The 25259-nt window shown below is 41.7% G+C and overlaps 1 protein-coding gene and 1 non-coding gene across 6 annotated transcripts in view; both read right to left on the bottom strand.

Moving 5' to 3' along the window:
- Positions 1 to 25259, bottom strand: part of ZNF346 (zinc finger protein 346) — a 32587-nt gene that overhangs the window by 4595 nt on the left and 2733 nt on the right. For 4 of the 5 annotated variants that reach the window (XM_058282730.1, XM_058282740.2, XM_058282746.2 and 1 more), the window contains exons 2-5: positions 14091 to 14194; positions 13446 to 13538; positions 11314 to 11458; positions 7348 to 7581 (exon numbers count right to left, since the gene is read on the bottom strand). In XM_058282730.1, the coding sequence (XP_058138713.1) occupies positions 7348 to 7581; positions 11314 to 11458; positions 13446 to 13538; positions 14091 to 14194 (576 nt within the window). The remainder of the gene's footprint in view (positions 1 to 7347; positions 7582 to 11313; positions 11459 to 13445; positions 13539 to 14090; positions 14195 to 25259) is intronic. The other variant, XM_058282735.2, reaches the window with a different exon arrangement.
- Positions 24660 to 24763, bottom strand: LOC111764512 (U6 spliceosomal RNA). Its single transcript, XR_002797102.1, has one exon. It is a non-coding gene; the product is annotated as a U6 spliceosomal RNA (small nuclear RNA).

Here is a 25259-nt window from a genome sequence, read left to right as displayed (position 1 = left end):
TGGCCTCATTAAGAATGCCTGGAATCTCTGGGAAGGTGCCACTCTCCTCGGGCTTGCAATAATAGTAATTAATGAGAATGTCTGTTATGAAAAGCAATCTGTCATTCTACCTTAGGGCTCACAGACACTCTGTCTCACTTAAACGGCTGCTCCAACAACCATGTGGCCTTTCTCCACATGATCTAGCAGAGAGTGGCCCAAGGACCAAGATATGGCTGGACTCCTGGCCGCGCCTTCCTGTGACCTTGGCTAAATCCCTTTCCCTCTCTGATCCTCAGCTTTCCCCAACTGCAAACCAATTAAACCATAATTTATAATTATATTTATAATAAAAAAACAACTACTATTTACCAAATGCCTGATACAGGCCATGCACTTGATTTAATTTTGTTTGGTTCTCATAATGATCCTTATTTTATAGATGAGAAAATAAGGCATGGTCGCATGTCCAAGAACACAGTGCCAGGAAGTGGCAAACTCAGGCTTAGCTGCCTTGAAAAGCCGTACCGATTCTAGCATGCCAGGCACTAACTGTACAAGAAGGGTGGCTGAACACATGACTTCAAAGCCCTTCCAGCTGATACCCAATGAATCACCTGCCACCCTAAAGTCTCAGCTTTGGAGCAAGATCACCTAGGTTCAAATCCCAGCTAAATCATTTCTTAGGTGTGGGACCATAGACCAATGACTTAACGTCTTTGAGATTTGATTTCCTGGTTTGTAAAATGGGGTTTCTCTGAGAGTCAAGTTCTTTACCTATAAAAATGGGTTAATAACAGTTTCAACCTCAAAAGATTATTTTAACAGTTTACATAATAAACATTTGATACACAGGAACTTCTCAGTTATGGTGACCTCTAAAAACAGTCACCTTTTCACTTTCCTGGGCTCTGTGAGTCATGCCATCAAAGAGAGAGAGATGGAAAGTATCTTTTTTTTTCTTTTTCTTTTTAACCGGGGCTGGGGATTGAACCTGGGACCTTGTGAGTGAGAAGCTGGTGCTCAACCACTAAGCCACATTGGCTCTCTGAGTTGGTTTTCTCATGTTTGCTTGTCATTTGCCTTTGTTTTTAGGAGGATCTGGAAACAGACCCTGGTACCTCCCATGTGGGAAGCAGGTGCTCAACTGCTTGAGCCACCTCCACTCCCCTTTTAAACAATCTTCTGTAGCAGCTTTAGTTGCCCATAACACAGATGATCTCCTTTTCTATAATAAGTTAGCTGATGTTCCCAGCTACATTTGTTTCCCTTGTACCTTCAAGTACTTCCGGAACATACATCCCTTGGAAGCATTTAAGGGGGAAATTATTGCACTCAGAACTCAAAGGGTTTTTTAGACATCTAAAGCCAGAACACAAGGTTCAACTTAACAGGGAAAAGACATCATAAAGGAAGAGCAGAACCACCCCCCATCCAAGGTCAGGAGTGGGGGGGGGGATGATGACCACTAATGGTTAAGAGTCACTGATGCTCAGCCCACTTAGGATCTACTAAGCACCAAGCATCACGCCAGGGCTTTGTATTTTATATTTTATATATGTATTTATATTTTATATCCTTGGATCTATACAACAACCCTGCAAGATACGTGGTTATTACTTCCATTTTTCAAGGCAGGAAACAGGCTCACAGACATAAGTGGCTTACCTGGGATTTACCCCCTGGTATGACCGGGAAGCCCCTGTTCTTCCCTCCACACCACCCATCTCTGGACTCTCCTACATGCCCTGTAAGGTATAAGATCTCAGCACACTATTTGCTGACTGGTAAACTAGATTCAACTCCTCACTTGGGGCAACTGTGGAATATATTATGCTTCTTAAAAAATGAGTATGTCCGGGATCTACACCAATGAATTTTTTTTTCTCTTTTAAATTTTTATTTTGAAATAATTTCAAATGTACAGGATAGTTTCAAAAATACAAAACCCATACAGAGAACTCCAACATACCCCCACAAAGATACCCAGTATCCACCAGTTTTAACATTTTGCCCCATTTGCTGTGAATGATTCTATTCATTAATCCATCTATCTAGCTATGTATCTATCAACCTTCTGAACATCTGAGAGTGTACTGCATACACTGCGTTCCTTGAACAAATACTTCCACCTACATTTCCACAGAACAAGGATAATTTGTTCTTAGGAAAAAGAACTTGATAACTGCACCTAAGATTCTGTAACCACCTTAAGTGCAGTTATCAAGTTCAAGGACTTTTTAACACTGATGTAAGGCTTATGGTCTATATTCCAATTTTTTCCATATGCCCCAATAATGTCCTTTTGGGCCTTTGTGTCTCCGTAATTAGATCCAGTCCAGGATCATGCACTGTATTTGTCATTATTTTTAAGTGTGGAGGCACGTATATAACATAACCTTTCCCATCTCAACTACTCCAAAGCATACCATTCAGTGGGATTAATCACATTCACAATGTTGTGCTACCCTCACCATCATTCATTGCCAGAATTTCCAATCACCCCAAAGAGAAACCCTTCATCCCTTAAACATTAACTCACCATTACCCCTCTTCCCCGCCCCTGGAAACTGCACTATACTTTCTGTCTACCATTTGCATATTCTAGGTATTTCACGTAAGTGGAATTATGCAATATTAGTTCCTTTGTGTCTGACTTCTCAACACAATGTCTTCAAGGTTCATTCATGTAGAGACACGTATCAGAATTTTGTTCCTTCTTAAATAATATTCCATTGTATATACATAACACTAATGAATTTTCACCTCCTTATTGTTTTATATGTTTGATATTATGGATCACCTGGTAGTTTTTATGAACTATAGGTCACTAGAGCTGATTTTTAAATATCTGGTTCATTTGGATAAGGACCTGTATCAGAATAAAGTTACCTTTCTCAAGTTGGCTCAAGTTTTTTTCATCCATTTCCCTCTCTTGCCAGCTATCCCCTTATTCTCTCCTCCCTTTCACTGCTATGTCTTTGTTTTCCCCAATATATACAGACCACACAAAATGTCACATTAAAAAATATAAGAGGTTCCCATATACCCCACTCCTCATAACCCCCACTCCTCCCACACTGACAACTTCTTTCATTAGTGTGGTATATTCACTGCATTTGATGAGCACATTTTGGAACACTGCTATACCACATGGATTATAGTTTATGTTGTAGTTTACACTCTCTCCCAGTCCATTCAATGGGTTATGGTGGGATACGTAATGTCCTGCATCTGTCCCTGCAATATCACTGAGGACAACTCCAAGTCCCAAAAATGCCCCAATATCACACCTTTTTCCCTCTCCCTGCCCTCAGCGACTCCTGTGGCCACAGTCTCCACATCAGTGATATAATTTCTTTCATTGCTAGAGGAAGAATAATTCTATAGTAGAATACCAATAAGTCCACTCTGATCCATATTTTATTCCTCTGTCCTGAGGACCCTGGGATGGCGATGCCCACTCTGCCTCTAAATTGAGAATGAAAGAGACATCTATACTTGCTCTTCCATTTCCTAGCTTCCCAAATACTTTGCAACCTACCCTCCAGGCTCCCTCCCCCACCAAACAAATGTTCTTTGGTCAATGGTGGCTTCCGTGTATCTAAATGTAATGGACCAACTGGATACTTAGTAGGTAGGCCTCATTCTATCTACCCTCTCAGTAGCACCTGCCAGGACCAATTATTCCTTCCTTTTTCAAACTTTCCCAGCCCTTGGCTTTCAGCATGCCACACTCTTGTGATTTTTCTCCTTCTCTGGTTGTTCTTCTTGGTCTTTTTCGCTGGCTTCTACTTTACCCTACCATTAAATACTGGCATGCCAGAAAGCTCAATCCTACATGCTTAGCTGTTCTTTCTCTAAACTCTCTAAGGGATCTCATTCATTCTCCCTGACTTCAATTACCATCTATTAGGCTACAACATAAGAAACTATCAATATTCAATAGTTTCTGACCTACAAAAATGGCAATTTCATATGATTCTCCCTAACATATGAAGAAAACACCAATTTTCCTCTCTAATCTAGACCTCTCCTTTGAGCTCTAGACTTGAACATCGAACTGCCTCTTTATAATCACTACTTGGATGTCTCACAGGCATCATAAACTCAATCGGACAATATGTGGTCACCCAAGTAACTGCTTAAGCCCAAACCTTGGCACTACCCTAGACTGCTCCCTGTCCCTTATCTTTCACATTGGATGGCCCAGTCCCGACACCACCACTTCCTATGTACCTCTTGAATCCATCTATTTCTGCCCATCTCCTTCACTGTTACCTTAGTCCAAGCTCCCATCTGCTCTAGGCTGAATGATGACTATAGCCTCATAGCTGGTCTCTCTCCACTATCTTTCTGCCCCATTCCAAACTATTCTCCACATTGTAACCAGGATGCTCTATCAATACTGCTTAAATTATCAAGGCTTCCATGCTTTAATCCAAATCTTCACCATGCCCACAATGCCATGCCTGGACACTTGCTCACTTCCCCCTCTGGATCTCCCCCTTGCCCTCTAGGAGGACTTCCTTGATCTCTGCCCACACATCTTGAAGTTACTGCCCCTTGTTTTATGTGCCATAATATCCCAACTGTCTCCTTTTCGAAGGCTTGTCACAGTTGTAATTATTTGCTCAATGCCTGTCTTCTCAGCTAGACTCTAATTACCATGAGAACATGGACAACACTTATTTTGTTAACTGCCATATATACAATGTCTGGCATTTATCAGGAAAGAGTTCAACAGATATTTACTGACTACAAGTGAATTTAATGAATTTAACAAACCCTGTCCTATGTATAGGAGTTGAAGAAACTGGGAGACCAGCAAGGGGGTTAGAAAGTAGCCCTGCTCTGTGTAGAAAGCAAGGGCCTAGGTAAGGGGAGAAAGTGACAGGGTGAGGCATAGGAGCGTCCCAACAACCCAGAGTGGATGCTGAGTGTCCTGTGGACTGAAAGGATTTGGCTGCCAAAATGATACACAGGTTTTACATCTGTACTTCTTGGATAAATGTAAATCTATGAGAAATGTTAGGTCTGGCATAGGAAAATGAGCTCCAAGTCTTGCCGATCTGATTTTAGATGCTGCCTCTGCCCTTGGCGGGAGGAGTCTGGACATTCTAGGTCATCTCATCTGAAGAGACCCATACTTATCATGAGACACTTGCCAGGGACCCTGTTGAGAACTATTCTCTGCTCTTAACATAGAAATTCATTTGGTTTTCAAAGCTGGCTCTGGCTCTGTCCCTCTCTAGCATGGGACCCTGGAAAAGCACTTCATTTTTCTGATTTCTGATCCTAAAGTCCTCACCTGTAAAATGGGGATAATCAAACATGCACAACAGAGTTGTTGTGAGGAATAAATAAGGTAAAATGTAGAAAGCACCTAGTCAATGCCTGGGCCACAGCAGCCATTGGTAAGTGTCAGATGACTGAATGGATGAACAAAGAAACAAGCTTTGACTGAAGCTGGCAGGAAGAAATAAAGCTGCTAACAAACCTTTCTTTTGCTAAAGCAGAATCCCAGTCAGTTGAAGTCACTGTCCCACCCTAGGTTAACACTCTACCTGTGAGTAAGAAGGAGGTCAGAGTAAGCTTACTGCCTCTGCTGAAAGTCCTGAATTCAGAAAGCCTCCTTCTAAGTACACTCAGAACTCCCAGGCAGGAGGAAGGCGTCAGAATAGAAGTAGAGACCCATGAGAATATTGGCCACTTATTAACATCATGGACATATCAACCTGAACAAGTTGCTCTGAGAGTCAACTTTTTAATTTGTGAAGTGGGAAAATCATATCCACTTAGAGGAATGCTGTAGGAATTAAGTTATAAAGCATGTATTATTATCAAAAGGGAACATAATCCCCCTGTCCCTCTGCTTAGGTTTTCATGAAAGATTTTGGCTGACCTGTAGAGCAGTCAATTGCTTTGAGCATGAAAAAAGCATCAAGGCTACAACTTGAGGATTAAGTGTGGGTAATTTAGCCTTAGACAAATGGAGGAGGAGAGCAGATATAAGAAAAAGGCTTTGGCTTGAGATTAAATAATAACTGGATACAAGTTTAGATAAGCAGTTAAAAAAATTGAGTGCCTGAGTCTTGCCCTGATAAGAGATAAAGAGGGAATGGGGAGGGTCAACTGCAAGAGAACCCTAGGTTGTGCCAGATGGAATGCAATGGGTTTCCAATTGCAGGTCAAAATAGAAGATCCTTGTGAGCAGAGAGTTCTGAGTGGCTTGGTTGTAAGGTTTCCAGATTCTTCAGCATGTGCAAGTGAGCCTGTTAAACCGAGATGTCCCTGCCCTGTGTGGAAATGGTAAGGAACTATCAGGCCTCCCTTCCCTCTTGTGGAGGGGCAGTCCTTGACACCCTGGCCTGTGGTCTGCTCCCCTCCGCTTCCTCGCTGTTGCTTTGCACCAGTCTCATCTGTGTCAGTATGGCCCCGAACGGCCTGTGTCGTTTGGCTGCCTTTGTGTTCAGGGGGTTGTTGGAGAGGCAGGATCCTTTCCCCATACATGGTCAGAAATACTCAGTTCACCTGGGTATCCCCCTCTCCAGGACTGTAAGGAGAGCACAGATGAGTCTGGGCAGCAGCTGCCCTGAGACTGAGTTGCTTTGCACTTGGATGCTGTGGGGCCGCAAGGACCAGCTGTCTGGTGCTGCATCTCTAGGGCCCGGGGAGGAAGCCCAGTGGCTGTGGGAGCCCTGAGGACCAACACCGATGTCTGTGGACTCCCTGAAGCAGGGACTGCGCCAGGGAGGGAGCACTGAAGGTGCTCAATAAATACTGCATGAATGAAAGAGAAAATAATCATGTTCCCCAGCCCCTCCTGTGAGTGGTTGACTGGATAACAGTGGCAAACTTTTGGTGAATGCTCACTTCTGTGATCCTCACTGGAATCCTGAGGTCTGGGAAATGGCCAAATATCCTCCAAGCTTGAGCGGGCTCCTCCTTTACCATGTTATCCCAGGGATATAGGCAGGCCTCAATTGCTGCAGCCTTCTCACAAGGAATGTGAGGTTTGCCACACATTTGGCTCATAGTCTTTTTAAAAATTTTAAATTAGTTGCACATTTAAAAATCAAGGTTATTGCTATACAAATCTGGCCTTCCAGAGCCTCCTGAAAAATGGAAAGATATGGTAACAACTGGCTAGAGCTGGTGAGAAGGGGCATGTACTCTCCGCTGACCACACTCCCTCCTGCCTCTCCTGCTCATTTACATTTCCTGTCTGGCATCTGAATTTGCAACCCCTGCTCTAGAAGACCTGAAGAGGAAGCATAGCCTCAGCTGGTTAGGGGAGGCCCAGTAGCCCAGCCCTTCTCTGGCTCCCCTTAGAGCCTGCTCTGGGTGTCAGCTGGGCCCCCTCACCTGAAGAGTCAGTGACAGCAGGGTCCGCCAGCCGTCCATAGTGCGCCATGAGTTTGAGCTTGGTCTCCTGTTTCCTGTGTTTCTTGCCCACATAATGTTGTTGAGCCATGACAGGGTCGTTGAAAGTCGCATGGCAGAGGCTGCAGAACTTGTCTGGGTCTATCATTTCTCTGTTCTGGTGCAAGGCTAAGGTGGAGGCCACAAGGAAAGGGTTTGTAAGGCGTTTCGACAGAGCTGCGGTGAGAGAGTTCAAACAGAAACAATGAAAAAACCCAGAAGGTGCCAGGCTTTCGAGTATGCTGAATGGGAAGAAAAGCTGGAGTCACTAGTTAATCACACTTGCAGATGTGGCACTGCCTGTGTGAATCACACAGTGAACACCTTCTCTAATTGGGAAAACTGGAAGACATGGGGAGCCCAAAGACCAGCAAACAAATCCTGATTTTCTCGTACTCTGAGGCAGTTTTGAGCCTCTGCTCTCAAGCTGCCAAATTACAACAGAGTGGGATGTACATACTTGCAGTCTTTTCATCCCTCAGAATTCCCTGGAATGTGTGGCAAGTGGGACAAGAAGTTTGGGTATTTTATTTCCATTTTCAAAGTATCCCAGGTACAGACCTGGGAGCCAATGCACAGATGCATAAATTGAAGGCCTGGGAGCCTGGAGCTCATACAAGGTCATTTGGAAAAGGCAACTGTCCTAGGGGTGCCTTTTAGACTACACCGCCTTCTAGGCTGTGTAACTAACATTTAGTTACATGCTTTGTATGCACATTTTCTCCTTTGGTCCTCATAATCACCCATGAGGATCACTTTGCCACATCACAGAGAAAAATCAAGATACAGAAGGGTGAAGTACCTTGCCCAAGATCACTGAGCTAGTGAGGGAACCCAGGTCTAGGTGACCCTAGAGCCCATGCCTTTTTGTAATACCAGGAAGAGTGTGGCAGGGAGATCTGAGGACTACAGCTCATGTTTTCACCTTCGGAAACCATCTTTGACTCTGGTCAATGAACTCAGTTAATCAGAGCCTGGTGGCAGCCTGTAGAATGTGCCTTGTGGTCTCAAAGTGGATGCCCAGACTCACTAACAAGTCTACACAATGTAGCCCAGGCCCCTGCCAATGGTGGAGCGGGTGGGGCTCAGCAGCACTCACAGACAGATGATGGCACAATCTGCTCAGATACTCTTTCAGCCCTGTACCACTTCTGTGGGGGGTTTTGGCAATTTTCAGCCAGCCACAAGAAACCTGCTGGCTTTTCCAGTATACCGCTCTTCTGGTATAGGGATTCTCAATTCCCTGGCCATTGCTTTTATTTCAGCTATTTACTTGAAAAGTAATGGAGATGTTGTACAATATTTAGTAATATGAGAAAATCTTCAGTATGGATTGTTGAATGAAAACAGCAGGTTAGAAAGCGATCTGTTTCTTATGGCCTCAATTTTGTAGAACAACAAAAACCATACAGGTTATGCATGGAAAAAAGACCCAACACATAGACAGTTAAAGAGTGCTTTTCTGTTTTTTTTCCTAGTCTTTCTATAATGAATGTAGATTTTTGATATCAGGAAAGGCATCATAATGGTTGTTCAGAGATAAAGGTCATTCTTTAAAGAACAAGAGACGCATCAGAGGCGAATAGTTAACTAAAATTGGATGACCTGCTTAAGGGGCTATTAGGCTTTCAGTAAAAAGAGAGCTGTGGTAGTCTTCTCTAGGAAATAACCTGAAATATGGAAAGAGTATTCTATAGGGATGTTCACCATAATGTTTTTTATAATGCCAAAAAACCATTAGAGGAATGGGTAATTGTGGTGTGATGGGATGTTATGTAGTCACTAAAAATGTTTATGAAAAAGCTTTACTACGATGGGAAAATCCAAATGTCATGTTAAAAGAAAAAAATTATAAAATAAAATTTTACATACAATATATCATTTTTTGAAAGATATATGTGCAACAAATATGCATATACTAGTATTCTGAAATGTCACCAATACAAGAACAGTTTCTATTTTATTGGTAGGCTTTGGGGCTTATTTTTACTTTCTTCTTTATATCTTTTGCATTGTTTGAATCAGAATTATTCATAATGAGTATAAATATGCATTTTTATTAAAACAATAAAGCTAAGTATTCTATATTTATATGTATATATACAGAGATTTAATCTATATATAAAAACAAATGTACACACAAACACATGTACATATAACAAAAGACTAAAAGAGAAATAGTACTTTAGATGTAAAAAGTGATCATCTCTGAACGGTAAAATTATGATAATTTTTCTTTCTGCTTATCTATATTTTCCTTATTTTCTACAGCATGCTTGTATTACTTTTACATTAAGGAAATATATTTAATTTCAGAACTAGAATTATAAATTCATGTAATATATGCAAATGTGATTAAACAACATAAAATGAAAAAAAAAAGAAGCAGGATATAAATGGTAAGGTGCTGTGTGAAAACATATCTGCATGTGGCAAAGGCCAAAAACGAATATGGAAAATAACCTCAAATATGGCATCTTTAGGACCAGGCATATTCCTGGGAATTTTCCCTTTTGTGGAACGAGAAGTCTGTGACCTTCCTAATGTCCTTAGGCTAGTGTCCCTTGGGCCTAATTCTTAATCTTTTCTGTGCCATGGTATATAGCTCAACAATGACTTTAAACAAAAGCAATTAATACTAGTAAGGCTTAATGATGAATGAACTCGTGTAAGCAAGGCCAGAGACATGCTCCAGGTGGTGGATGCCTATCCAACTCCCGCATTTTATGGGGGAGATTCCATGCAGTCTTGATGGTGATAATGATAACAGTAGTAACAATAGCAGCTGTCATTTACTGAGCATCTGTTACATCCTAGGTGCTTTATATACATTATTTCATCCTCACATTCTATGAAGTAGATATTATCTAAATTTATAGATGAAGAAACAGACACAAAGGTATTAAGCCACACGGATGGTAAATAGTGCGAGGATTTAAACCTGGATCTCTGTGATGTCAAGGCCCATATTTTGTTGTTTCATTCCATGGAAAACTAGCTTTGGGTATGATAAGAGGGTTAATTATGAGTAATTTTTTTTACCCTATCACCAAAGCCTCCCAAAACATTATCTTTTTTTTCATATTAGAATAATATAAAAAAAGGATCCTAAGTATTATAGATAGTGTAGTATACTCCTTGGTCCAAAATAAAGAAACAAAAATTACCAAGAAGAAATTAAATCAAGATCAAAGAACTTTCAATTGAATAACTGCACAAATTTCAATGGACTCAATGCAGTGAGCAGAGGTTAAAAATCCCAGAAAGTCAGGAGCTAATGAGAGGAAAGCGAGGGCTGAGCCCCAGTGGTGACAAGACAAAGGGGGCTATTTTAGAAGTCACTGCACTGAGAATGAACTCATGGCGCCTGCCAAGAGAGCTTACTGGGCAATAGTAGCAGCACTGAAGAATGCAGCTTTGAAAAGCAGGTCCCTCATCTTGAGAACAGCCAGATTTTAAGGATAAAAGTGAACAGGGCATAACCTGAGCACTTGAAAAAGACAAGGATTTGGCTTTCAACTTGGGATACATGGTGATAAGGGCAGGGGGAGGCTGGGAGAGAAAAATCCAAGTGGGAGTGGTAGGGGATAGAATGCTCTCACCGTGTGTGTGCACGGCCTAGAGGACTTTGGCACTTCTGAGTTATAATTATTAGTCAGGACAAAAGCTCGGGGCTAAGAAGCTTCTATAGAGAGACCTGATATAACCAAAGAAAGGAAGGTTAGGTCAGCACAACTCTGAGGCTCCATTTCAATGAAGCTGGCTTTACTTTGATATTTTTGAGGGCTTCTCAAGAGCAATCTAATCTGTCCAAGTCTGTGGCCCCAGTGAGCATCTCTGGGAGCACCTGGCATTGGTGCCCTGAGGATGGAAGGGGTCCCATATAGCACTACTCAGGAAAACCAGTACCTTCCACCTTAGTGGATTGCTGCTTCAGCTTTAAGTTCTTTGCGTGGGTCTTCCCCAGGTAGTGCGACTGGGCCACGACAGGGGAGGAAAAGGTCATGTTACAGATGGGGCAGCACTGGTTCTTGTCTTTGCTTCTGCTGCTCTTCTGGTTGGGAGAGAGAACAGAGGTCTGATCACGCTACTGTCCGGCCAGAGAACTCTTCAATGGTTCCCACTGCCCATAAGAAAATGGGCATTCAAGGCCCCTTCACAAGCTGACCCCAACCTACCTTTCTGGATTCATCTTCAACTATTTTGTCCCAGGCTCTACTCACCATTCCCCACTTTGTTCTCTGACGCTTCCTTGCTTTGCTTGGGCCATTTCTGAAGCCTAGAATGCTCTTCCTTTCCTGCCTGGCAAATACCTGCTTAGCCTTCAAGGCCCAGTTTAAGTATCACCTCTTCTGGGAGACCTTTATTCAAGAAAATCATTCAGCAAACAAATTATCAAGCCCTTATGTACGAATATTCCAGAATTAAATCTGGCTCCTCCACTGTATTGCTAGAGCACTTTACATAGACCTCTATTGTACCACTTGCCTCCCTAAAATAACATTGTCATAGCTCAGGGGACTCTTCCGTGTAATAAAGTGTGACACTTGGGCACGGACTGTTTAATTCATCATTTGCTATCCTTAGCACCCAGCTGGAGTCTGGCACATAGTAGATGCTTTAGGGTTTGTAAGCAAACATAACCCTGGTTTTATTTGTTGATTATGATTAGGCCAGAGAACAAGGCATTTCAAGCTTATACTCAGGGCTCCCAGCCTCTCTCTGAGAAAGTCTGACCTGTGAATAGGGTATGTACTCTAAGACAGGGTTTCTCAACCTAGGCACTACTGACATTTGGGCTGGATAATTCTTTATTGTGGAGGGCTGTCCTGTGCACTACAGGACATTCAGCAGCAACCGTGGCCTCTACCCACTAGGTGTCAGTAGCACTCCTCCAAGTTGTAACAACAGAAAATGTCCTCTGGGGGCAAAATCGCTCAATTGAGAATCACTGCTGCTGTAAGGTAATCCTCTATCTAGATAAGGAAGGAGAATGAGGACTGGATGTTAACAACCCCTTACAGATATTGGATCTTAGTTTTCGTAATCCCTGAATATATGCGATCTCATCTGAACTACCTGAGAGGTGAAGGAACCGAGGTGCAAAGAGGCTAGCTAAGTGACTTGCCCAGGTCACAGAGTGACCAGTGGACCATCAGGACTCCTGTCCTCCTGAATTCTAAATCATAATGAGAAGGGCAGCCAGGGGATGACACCAGTGTAGTTGGAGAAGGCACCAGCAAGGCCCTTCTAAATCTGCAGTTACTCTGATAGGAGGAAGCAGTTTGTGGAGTAAACTCCAATTTACTGAGCATCTACTAGGAGCTGGAATTTCTCCCCACAATACCCTTGAGAGGTAAGAATTATTAGCTCCACTTTAAAGGATGAGGTTCAGAGAGATTACACAAAGTCACATAACCTGTTAAGCTGCAGAGCCATTGTTGGGCCTGCAACTACTAACTTCTGACCCCATGACCTTTGCACTGCTTTCCCTGGAACCAAAATAATGGTCCCCCCAGGAAGGGGGGGGGGCATGTTTTGGCATAATTCTCACAGTATTTCTAGCCAACAAGCAAATGTGATTATATCTTGGTCAGAGCACACATCTGGAAAGGTGTTCCACTTATTTTTCAAAGCATTCAAGTGACAAACTCAGCATTTACCCCCAATCTCAAGAAAGCCGGCAGTCTTACTTCCTTTCATTTTCTCTTAAGTAGCGAATGGGAAGCTTTTTATCCTGCTACAACAAACCCCTGGTGGTAACTTGTAACACTAGCTCTGTTTACTGAGCCCCTACTATGTGCCAGGTGTTGGGTGCTTTTTATAAACCCTCCCTTATTTCAGTTTGGAAAAATCCTAAAAGGTAGTTGGTATTAGCATCCTAATTTTCACAGAGGAAGAAATCGAGGCCTAAATCACACAACAGGGCTGGGGTTTGAAGTCAAGTCGGTCTGACTCAAAGCCCACGCTCGTTCTACCACACCAACCTGCCTGCTGGCTTCACCAGGAAGCAAGTGGTCTCAACACGGCAGCTGTATTACCTGATCTGAGTCTAGCTTCTTCGTTTCCCCCTTTAATGTCTCCATTCCATGGATTGCTAGGTATCTCTTCACTTTGTTGGCATGTTTTTTGCTCTGCAAGAACCCAGGAAAAAGATCAAAGATAGCCAAATGCCATTTCATATCTAAGGTGCTCAAAACACTTACTAGGTTTTCATTTGACAACACTTACTAGGTTTTCATCTGACTCATCCTCATAAAAACTTCTGAGGAGAAGAGGGTGGGGGAAGAAAGCTAGTTTGAGTTCCTACTCTGTGCAAGGCACTTTACATGCTGTCCAATTTAATCGTCACCACAAATTTATGAGAAAATTATCATCCCTGACAGACGAGGAAACGGAAGCTGAAGATGGTAAAGTTTCTTGCCCAAGATGAGGAGCGGAGCTGTGATTCAAACTTAGAGGTCTATTTAAAGCCAAAGCTCCTACTTTCTACTATACCAAGCTGCAAGGGAAGATAAAGCCTAACAATCCTGGTTTAGATGGGAGAGAGGAGTCAATCTTCAAGTCACAAGCCAACATGCACAGAGGTAACATCTGGGTAGCTAAGAAGGAATTATATTTTGCCATGCGAGCCAGGGAGCAGTGGGGATTTGGAGTAAAGCAGTTTTGGAGGTACAACAGCATACCTGGTAATGGGCCAGCTTCTGGGACTCGGAAATGAGCAAGGCACAGCAAACCTTACACTGGGTGTTGGTGAAGAGACACTGGTTCTTCTGGATCATGTGTTCCACTACAGAAGGGAAAATAAAAAAATGTCTGAGTTAATAAACACCTGCCTACACAGCACTGTCTTTGAACTCTGCCTCAAGTGTGGGCACTGAGCACCTGACAAAGTCAGCAAACCTCAGTCACCCTTTCTGTACTACCTTGATGACCTATACTATGTACCCACACCATCTAGACTATTACTTAGTAAATTTACATAAGTCAACTTTCTCTGCAGAATACATTCTTTTAAAAAGGAACCTTTAGATCATTACCTCAATTCTAGCCAGACAATTGTTTTAGAAGGCTTGGAGCTCTCTGTTTAAGAGGAAGACTAGGGGAGCAGCAACTTTTAGAAGTATTAAAAACATGAAAGGGAAGTGCATGTGGCTCAACCGATAGAGCATCTGTCTACCATATGGAGGGTCCAGGGTTCAATCCCCAGGGCCTCCTGATCCATGTGGTAAGCTGGCCCACTCAGTGCTGCCGCATACAAGGAGTGCTGTGCCATACAGGGGTGTCCCCGTGTAGGGGAGCCCTACGCGCAAAGAGTACGCACTGCAAGGAGAACCGCTCTGCGTGAAAAAAGCACATGCTGCCCAGGAGTGGCACTGCACACACGGAAAGTTGACATAGCAAGATGACACAACAAAAAAGAGATGCAATTTCCCAGTGTTACTGGGTAACACAAGCAGGTGCAGAACACACAGCGAATGGACGCAGAGAGCAGACGATGGGGGGAAGGGGAGAGACATAAATAAAAAGTAGATCTTTAAAAAAAAACAAAACAAAAAAAACCATGGTAGTACCCAACTGAAACTTTCTCCCTGATGGAATGAGAAGGATTCAAAGACTTGAAAAGGGAATGACTTTCTCACTGTTCTTGATTTGACTTTGAAACATCTAAGACCGCCACAGTATTCACCTGGGGTTGACTGTTGGGCTTGGGGTACAAAGCCTTACCTCTTTGACGAGGGAGTGAAATCTCACCCAAGGCATGAGTTGCATCATGGAACTAAAAATCTGAGGTAGAGTCCAGAAACCTGGGAGGGGCTGGAAAACACAGGTTTTTTTTCTTTCCTGGTCTGGACCAAAAAGTTATCAAGATGCCCTGGAGGGAGATCCTTGGTGGGTGTGTTTTTTTTTTTTTGCTGTTGTTGCGTCATCTTGTTGTGCCAGCTCTCTATGTGTGGTGCCATTCCTGGGCAGCTTTCCTTACGGGGCGCACTCCTACGCGGGGAACATCCCTGCATGGGAGGGCACTCCTTACGCGCATCAGCACTGTGCATGGGCCAGCTCCACATGGATTAAGGAGGCCTGCGAGCTCCACATGGATCAAGGAGGCCCGGGGTATGAATCTTGGGAGTCTCTGAATTTATAAGTCAGGAAGAGGAAGTGAAGTTGAAATGAAGTTGAAAATAAAACAAGGTGAGTAAAGTAGGGGAATTTCTGGCTATAGCAGAGTAAGGAGATCTTTTCTCCAAAAGCAACTATTAAACTGCACTGTGGAAGAACTGGATGTGGCTCAAGCGACTGGGCTCCCATCTACCATATGGGAGGTCCAGGGTTCAATTCCTGGGGGCTTCTGGTGAAGGTGAGCTGGCCCACGTGGCGAACTGGCCCATGTGGAGTGCTGGCCTGCAAGAGAGCTGGTGCAGCAAGATGACGCAACGAAAAGAGACACAGAGGAGAGATAATAAGAGTCACAGCAGATCAGGGAGCTGAGGTGGCACAAGAGAATGATCGCCTCTCTCCTACTCTGGAAGGTCCCTGGATTGGTTCATGCCATCTAGAGAAAAGACAAGCAGACACAGAAGAACACGCAGTGAATGGACACAGAGAGCAGACAGCAAGTGCTCAATGGGGGGAGGGGGGGAGAAATAAATTAAAACAACAACAACAACACAAAACTTCCCTTAGGGAAGTGGGTATCGCTACGTGGTTGAGCACCTGCTTCCAATGTACAAGTTCCTGAGTTCAATCCCCAGTACCTCCTTAAAACAACAACAAACTGGACACAACTGACAAAAACAACCATTTCAGCACTCTAGAAATTGATCAAAGGCATACAACAATTTGGGAAGCATTTATGATTGCAAAATGGCTGAGTGTTGGGTAAGAACAGTGGGAACCTGTGGCTTTCTTACCTGGGGCTGCTCCCATCACCTCCACAAGTGTAGAAATTTTGCCAGGATGGGGCAGGCAGTGTGAACCAATAGCTTCCCAAAGGAAAGGGCTCACTTGCTTTTGAGTGGTGGGCAATGCCCATACCCAGCAATGTCATTGGTAGAAGTACTGATCTTAGAGGCAGGAGTGCAGGGAGGGTCATAGGCTCTACCAACCTGAGGTTGCAGTCGTGGCTGGGGCAAGCATTTCCCTGGCTGAGAATGCAAGACAATGGAGACCTAAGAGGGTCCCGGTGTGTCACTTACTCCTGGCCTTGAGGCTGCACACATAGGTACAAGAGAGGCAAAAGGGCCCAGTGGAAATTAAAAGCCAGGGCAGACTTCAACATGGCCTGAACTTTGAATGTATTTTCCTATCCACAGATGACAGATGCCTTACGGGTTCCAGGGGTTGGGAAACAAATTCTGTCCAATCACTGGTTGACTGCTGAGCAATAGACAGATGAAGATAGAAATTATTTTTTAAAAATCCATAAATGGTAAATATTTGCTAGAGCCTTAGCCACGATGTAAGTGGTCTGACTGCTGAGTCCACTAATACTTTGGGAAAGCCCAAACTATTCCACGCATGAAGACCAGGTGAGGAGGCCCTGACCCTCCATGGAAAGATGCCTGGCCAGCACCCAGAAACCCCACAACTTGCTGTTCTGGCTCTAACCACCAGTTGACTGAAACTGCCTACGAGACCTTGATTTAGAACTGTTCAGCCAAGTCTCTACCAAATCCCTGGTCCAAGAAACCCTGAGAGGTTTATGAGGCTGAAGGAAGTTAAGACCGACACAAGTTATCAGAGGGAAAAAGAACCTACCTGAATCATCAGAATTCCGAGAGGCTAGACTGACTGCATATTCCTGCTGTCCGATATCCACACACAACTCTAAGCAACCACCAACTACCTCTCTGCAGAACAGGGTTTCTTAACCTCTTCTGTTCCATGGACCGCTTTGCCAGTTAGCTGGAAACTGGAGAACGCTTACTAAGTCCAGACTACACTATGCATTATTTCATAAATATATCACACCCGCACCAACATGTCCCCACAAGAATAATGGTTTTTTGAATTTCAATTCAAGCTCATGGATCCCTGGTCAAGAACCCCTGCCGAAGAGGAACAGATATGAAATCAGATGCTTGGAAGGGGTACCAAGTTGGGCTTCCAGAAACATCTCATGAACAGTGCATAACTGTTTCAACAGGTGAGCTACTATGTGACGCTTTCACTGCAGTCTCTCAACCCAAGCTGGAGAACAAATGCTGGAACCCTGAGATAGGAAGATCTCATAGTTCCGTGACCTTTCTTGCCAGTTACAAAAGCCAAGAGCCACAGGAATATAGGCTTAATATTTCTGCCTTATGAGAAGACGTCTAATTGGCAGAATCTAATTTGTATCCATACTATAAGCCATTAGAAAATATATGGGGCAGAGGGTGAAAAGAGTCAATCCAGAATATGAACAAGGTGAGTGAAGTAGGGGCACTGAGAGCTAGTGTGGGACAGCAAGCTAATTCATAAACTTAAAGAATTTAGGAGAATCAATTATCCGGGAGACAAAATTATCAAGACACTTCAATCCAGGCAACTACTGTACATTGAATGGGTGACTCAGGGTATCTTAAGTTGCCTTAGGATGACGTAAGCCAGGATGGCAGGTCACAGCATGACTAAACCACTTCCTATATTCCAGCTAATGGTAAACCTTACTAACTGACAATGACTTACTATTCTCTGGGTCTAGATGTGGCCTTAGAATCTTCAATTCAGCTTTACAGAAATTCACCAGTTGACTGCAGTTTGTCCTTAGGGAGGACTGGAATCAATTTACTATTCTGCTTATTAGGAGGCAGTGGGTTTCTACGTCTGGTTATGATTGGAAAACAGTAAACAACAAAAGATTCTAGGAAAGGGAGGCTGGATATAATCTGCACGTATATCAGACTGTTTAAGCAGTGTAGTCCAATCGGCAAGGTGATCTATAAGAATTAACAGTTAGCCCCATTAAGGTCATTTAGGTTTAGCACTCATATCTAACTATTTTGTGAATCCACATAGTTGACGGTCTCAAGAAGTTTAAATTTTTATCATAGGAACAGACGTGGCTCAACTGATAGAGCATCCGTCTGCCATATGGAGGGTCCAGAGTTTGATCCCCAGGGCCTCCTGACCCATGTGGTGAGCTGGCCCACACGCAGTGCTGCCACTGCCACGCACAAGGAGTGCTATGCCAAGCGGGGGCGCCCCCGCATAGGGGGCCTCATGCACAAGGTGTGTGCCCCACAAGGAGAACCACCCCTCATGAAAAAAAGTGCAGCCCGCCCAGGAGTGGCGTCGCACGCATGGAGACTGATGCAGCAAGATGATGCAACAAAAAGAGATGAAGTTTCCCAGTGCCGCCAGATAATGCAAGTGGATGCAGAAGAACATACAGTGAATGGATACAGAGAGCAGACAAAGGGGGGGAAGGGGAGAGAAATAAAATAAACCTTAAAAAAAATTTTTTTTAAATCATATGAAAAAGGCTTAAAGAAAGCAAATATAAGAGAGCTGATGATGTGGCGCTAACAGTTTTCTACTTAGAATATGTGTAGAAAAGACCAGTGGTAATTCTGGAGTTGAAAAGTACAATGAATGAAATGAAAAATTCAACAGAATTTGGCGCAGTAAGATTCAAAATGTCAGAAGGAAGACTGAGTGAACTTATAGACAGAGTGATAGAAAATAGTCACTCTGAAGAACAGAGAGAAGAGAGTCAAGAATAATAAACAGAGGCTCAGAGACCAGTGACATAACATCAAGCATGCCAACATATATACAATAGGAATCCCAGAAGGAGGGAAGGGAAAGAAAGGGACAGAAAAAAAAAAATCAAAGAAATAATGTTTGCAAACCCCTCAAGTTTGATGAAAAACATTAATCTACACATCCAAAAATTCTGACAAACTCAAAGTATGATAAATACAAAGATCTACACCTAATCACCTCATAGTCAAATTGTTAAAAGAGGAAATCTTGAAGACAACAAGAGAAAAATGACTTATCACATACAGTGGAACAACAAGAAGATTAATGACTTCTCATTTGAAACAATGGAGGCCTGAAGGCAGTGGAACGAAATATCCAAAGTGGTGATAAACAACAAAACTGCCAACCAAGACCCTATATCTAGCAAAACTATCCTTCAAACTTTTTGCTAAATGAAAGAAGTCAGTCACAAAAGGCCACATATTAGATGATTCCATTTATATGAAGTTTCCATAGGTAAATCCATAGAAACAGAAAAAGAGTAGTAGTTGCTAGGGGTTGGGGGCAAGAGGATAGAGAGTAACTGCCAATTGGGTACAGGGTTTCTTTCTGGGGTGAAGAAACTGTTGGATAGTGGTGATGGTTGCAAAACTCTGAACATACCAAAAACCATTGAAAAGGTTGAATACTTTGAAAGGATGAAATTATGGTATTTGCTCCTCCTTTGTTTTGTGGGTTTTTTTTTTGCTTTGTTTTTTAGAAGGTACTGGGGATTGAACCCAGGGCCTCATACATGGGAAGCAGGTACTTAACCACTTGAGCTACATAAGCTCTCCTGGTACTTGAATTATGTACCAATAAAACTACTATTTTAAAAAAATCTATCCTTTAAGAAAGAAGACAAAATAAAGACATTCCCCTGTAAACAATGAGAGAATGCACTGCTAGCAGGCCTGCCTTACAAGAAGTTCAAAGGAAGACTTTCAAGCTGAAAGGAAATAACACCAGATGGTAACTTAAATCCACAAGAAGAAACAGAGCACTAGAAATGATAAACATGTGACTTAATGGAAAGACATAATATTGTATAAAGCAATAATTATGACAATGTTTCATTAGGTTATAACATATATATATAATATATGTGAAAACATAAGCATAAAGGAAGGGAACAAAATGGAGCCATATTATAGAAATGTGTTTATATTTTACCAAAGTTAAGTTAGTATTAATCTGAAGTAGACTGTTGTTGCCGCCTTTCTCCACCCCTCCTCCCCTTCCAGCTCCCGCCGTCCTTCCCGCCAGTCCCGCCCATATTGCCAACCCACAATCTGCCCTCTTCCCCAGTAACTGCTTACCTCAGGTCTATCCATCAGCTTCAGCCTGTCCACAGCCGCCCCTTAGCCAACCCTCCCTTCATCACGCCCCTCCCTCTACCCAACCCTATATAGCTAAGTGTACTTCCGTAATAAAGCAGACCTGTTCTTGCGCTCAAGCGGTCTCCGTGGTTTTTCCCCAACCGCGCATCCCCCACGCCTGGAGAACCGGTGCTCCCTCTTGGGGCACCCCCCGCCGGCTGATCGGCAGGAGCAAGCCCCCCCGACTCTTGGGCCTGAGCAAGGACGAAACCCCCACGCTCAGCTACAGACTGTGATGCACATTATAATCCCTAGAGTTCCACTAAGTAAATAATAATTAAAAAAAATCAACAAGGGAGGGTGGTGCATGTGGCTCAAGCGGTTGGGTGCCCACCTCCCAAATGGGAGATCCCGGGTTCAGTTCCCCGTGCCTCGTAAAGAAGATGAGCAGACATCGAGCTGATGCAAAGAACTGATGTGATGAGGAGATACAAGAAGCAGGAAGCAGATGTGGCTCAAGCAGTTGGGCCCCACCCTCCACATGGAGAGCCTGGGTTTGGGTCCCAGTGCCTCCTAAAGAAGATGAGCAGACCCAGCGAGCAGGAATAGCTAGCACACAATATGGATACACAGAGAGCAGACAGTGAGCACAAACAATGAGCAGATAGATGAGGGAACCATCTCGGAGGGTAGGGAATAAATTTAAAAAATCTTTAAAAAAAATCAGCAGGGGAATTAAAATTTTATACTAAAATAGACTTAACACAAAAAAAGCCCAAAAAAGAAGGAAAAGAAAACAAAACAAAAATCTGTATTTTTTGCATGATTTTTTGGCAAACCTACAACTCCTCTAATTAAAAGAAAAACAAAACAGGAGAAAAAAGAAAATGGAAATCTGGCTATATTGATAATTAAATTAAATGTGAATGGTCTAAATATCCCACTCAGAGACAAAGATTGTCAGACTGGATAAAAAAGCAAGACCCAATATATGTTGTCTATACACACCTCAGATTCAAAGATACAAACAGGTTGAGAATAAAAGAATAGAAAAAGTTAAACCATACGAAAGTAACCATAAAAGAGCTAATGTGGCTAGATTAATTTCAGATAAAATAGACTTCAGGGCAAGAAATATTATTTGAGACAAAGAAGGATATGTCATAATGACAAAAAGGGGCAATATGCAGGAAGACATAAAAATTATAAATGTACATCCATCTGACAAGAACCTCAAAATAAATAAAAAACTGATAGATTTAAAGGAAAAACAGACAAACCAACATTAATAGAGATTTCAATACCTTACTCTCAATAACTGATTAACAGTTAGAAAATCAACAAGGGTTTAGAAGAACACTATTAAATGACTTGACCCAAGTGATATATTAATATATAAAACACTCCACCAAAAACTGCAGAATACACATTGTTTTCTAGCACACCTGGAATAATCTCCAGGAAAGACCACATGTTAAGCTATTAAACCAGTTTCACTACATTTAAAAGGACTGAAGTCATATACAGTATGTTTTCTGAACACAATGGAATTTAGTTAGAAATCAGCAACAGAAGCAAATCTAAGAAATTCTCAAATATACTAAACAACTTAAGTCAAAGAGGAAATTTCAGTGGAAATTAGAATTACTTTGAACTAAATTAAAATGAAAACGTAACATATAAAAATGTATATACAGCTAAAGTAGTACTTAAAAGGTAAATTTGTAGCTTTAAACATCTCTATTAGAAATAGTCTTAAACCAATAAAATAAGTTTCCATCTCAAGAAACTAGAAAAGATCAACAAAACTGACACTCTTAGCTGGACAGGGTAAGAAAATAAACAGGAAGACACAAATGAACAAAATCAAGAATGAAAGAAGGTAAGAATTTCTTCAGGAATTTAAAGGATTATAAGGGAATCTTACGTGCAATTACATGCCAAGAAATCAGACAATGTATATGAAGTGGTCAAATCCTTAGAAAGATATAAATTACCCAAACTGACAAAAAACCTCAATATACCTATAACGAATAAAGAAACTGAATTAATGATTAGACATCTTCCCTCAAGGAAAAGCCCAGGCTCAGGTGGTGACCTCTATCAAATATTTTAGGAAGAAATAATACTAATCCTTTGCAACTTTTTCAGAAAATATAGAAGGAACACTTCCAAACTTATTTGATGAGGCTAATATTCCCTGATATGAAAGCCAAACAATGATATCACAAAGCGCAATCTACTATCCTACTTAGTGATTACAGAAGCAAAAATCTTTAAAAGTATTAGCAAACCAAATCCAGCAATCTATAAAAAGAAGTATACATCATGACCAAGTAGAAACATGCAAAGTTGCTTTAACATCTGAAAATCAATTAATGTAATACAACATTTAAAAAACTACTGGGCAAAAGCCATATGATCACCTGATTAGATGCAGAAAAAGTATTGGATAAAATCTAAATTCAACATAAAAGCTCTCAAAACTATAATTAAAAATAACTTTTTCAACCTGATAAAGGACATTTATGAAAAATCTCATAGCTAGTAGCATACTTAATGGTGAAAAACTCAAATGTTTTCCCCCTGAGATAGAATATTCATTCTTGCCACTTCTATTCAACATTGTACTGAAGTTTCTAGTCAGTGCAGTAAAACTATAACAAAACCAAAAAATCATCCTAATTGGAAAGGAAGAGGTAAAACTCCTAATTTTGCAAGGCCATGATCCTGTATGTAGAAAATTCCACACACACACACACACACACAAACTATTAGATCAAATAAATAAATTTAGTAAGGCTGCAGGACACAAGACAATATACAAAAATCTAGTATATTTCTCTATATAAGTAATGATCAATCTAATAATTAAGTAAATAATTCCATTTATAATAACATCAAAAAGAATAAAATACTTAGGAATAAACCTAACAAAAGAAATAGAAAGACTTGTACACTGAAACTACTAATGAAAAAAATTAGAATTCTAAATAAATGGACAGATATTCTGGGTTGGAAGACTCAGCATTGTCACAATAGCAATTTGCCCAGAATTTAATTCAATGCAATCTCTATCAAAATCCCAGTTTTTTAAAAAAATAGAAATCAACAAACTGATTCTAAAATTTATATAGAACTGAAAAGAACCTAGGAGGATAGCCAAGTAATTTTGAAAGAGAACAGAGTTGGAGGACTTACACTGCCGTATTTTAAAATTTACTATAAAGCCACAGTTTGTCTGACTTATCAAGACAGTTTGGATAAATATACAGATCAATGGAACTGAACTGAGAGTTCAGAAATCCTTATATTTATGGCCACCTGATTTTTTTTAGGAGGTACCAGCGATTAAACCCAGGACCTTATACATGGGAAGGAGGTGCTCAACCATGGAGGTACGTCTGCTCCCCAATGAGAGTGGGGTTTTCCATTTGTTTTTAGGAGGTACTAGGGGTTGAACCCAGGACCTTGTACATGGGAAGCAGGCACTCAACCACTTGAGGTACATCTGCTCCTCTTGATTTTTCAAAATATAGATATTTTTTATTAGAGAAGTTGTGAGGTTACAAAACAATCATGCATCATGTGCAGATTTCTCATACATCTCCCCTCCACCAGTACCTTACATTGTTGTGGAACATTTGTTACAGATTATGAAAGAACATCATCGGACTATTTATTACCACTGATTGTGGTCAATAGCTTAATATTTGATATATTTTTTCCAGATACCTCCTATTATTAAACCATGTATTAATACTGTACATTTGTTATGGTTCATGAGAGAACACGCTCATATTTCTACTGTTAACCACAGTCCATCTTTCACCACATGGTTCACTGCTTTGTACAATCTATCCAAGTGTACACTCAGTGGCTTTTACTTTCATCACAGAGTTGTGCAGTCATTACCTAAGTAAATTTTTGAATGGGCACTTTTTATTTGTTTTTGAGGTACCAGAGGCTGGGGATTGAACCCAGGACCTCATATATGGGAAGCTGGTGCTCAACCACTGAACCACATTGGCTTCCCTGAGTTGTTTTCTTCATTCGTTTTGCTTGTTGTTTGTTTCTGTGTTTTCAAGAGGTACCGGGAACCAAACCCTGGACCTTCCATGCAACAGGCAGGCACTCAACTGCTCAAGCCACATCAGCTCCTGTCACTTGATTTTTTTTTTTTTGGCTTTTTTATACAGGGTATTTAAAAATATGGAATGCTTCATGAGTTTGCATGTCATCCTTGCGCAGGGGTCATGCTAATCTCTGTATCATTCCAATTTTAGTATACATGCTGCCGAAGTGAGCAGCCATCACTTGATTTTTAACAAAGATATCAAGAGAATTCAACATGGAAAGGACATCTTTTCAAAACATACTGCTAGGACAATTGGATAACTCAAACCCCAAAACTTAGAACCTTACTGCTGCACTAGTCAGCAATTGGTTGCCTCAAAGGGAAGGCGAAGCAGAACTATTTATGAAATAAAGGACAGAGAGAGAGAGACATAAGAGAGGAAATAAAGATGGGACCAGGAGAATCACAGCTTCTGGAACTGAGAGCCTCAACCCTAGTTTCCACATAGTATTTATTTAGAAACTAACAATCAGCTGTTTGCTATCAGAACAGCAACATCATCTACAATAACAAGAAGCAACTGCAACAGCTACAATAACAGGAAGCAACTGCAACATTTACAATAAGGCAACATCTACAATAACAGGAAGCAACAAATAGGGGACAGGTAAGCCAGTTTCCCACAACACCTTACTTCATACATTACACAAAACTAACTCAAAATGGTT

This window comes from Dasypus novemcinctus, chromosome 2 (genome assembly GCF_030445035.2).
Source record: "Dasypus novemcinctus isolate mDasNov1 chromosome 2, mDasNov1.1.hap2, whole genome shotgun sequence".
In the NCBI taxonomy this organism is placed as follows: Eukaryota; Metazoa; Chordata; class Mammalia; order Cingulata; family Dasypodidae; genus Dasypus; species Dasypus novemcinctus.
The sequence above is the reverse complement of the archived record's forward strand: the minus strand, read 5'-3'. Positions and strand labels throughout refer to the sequence as shown.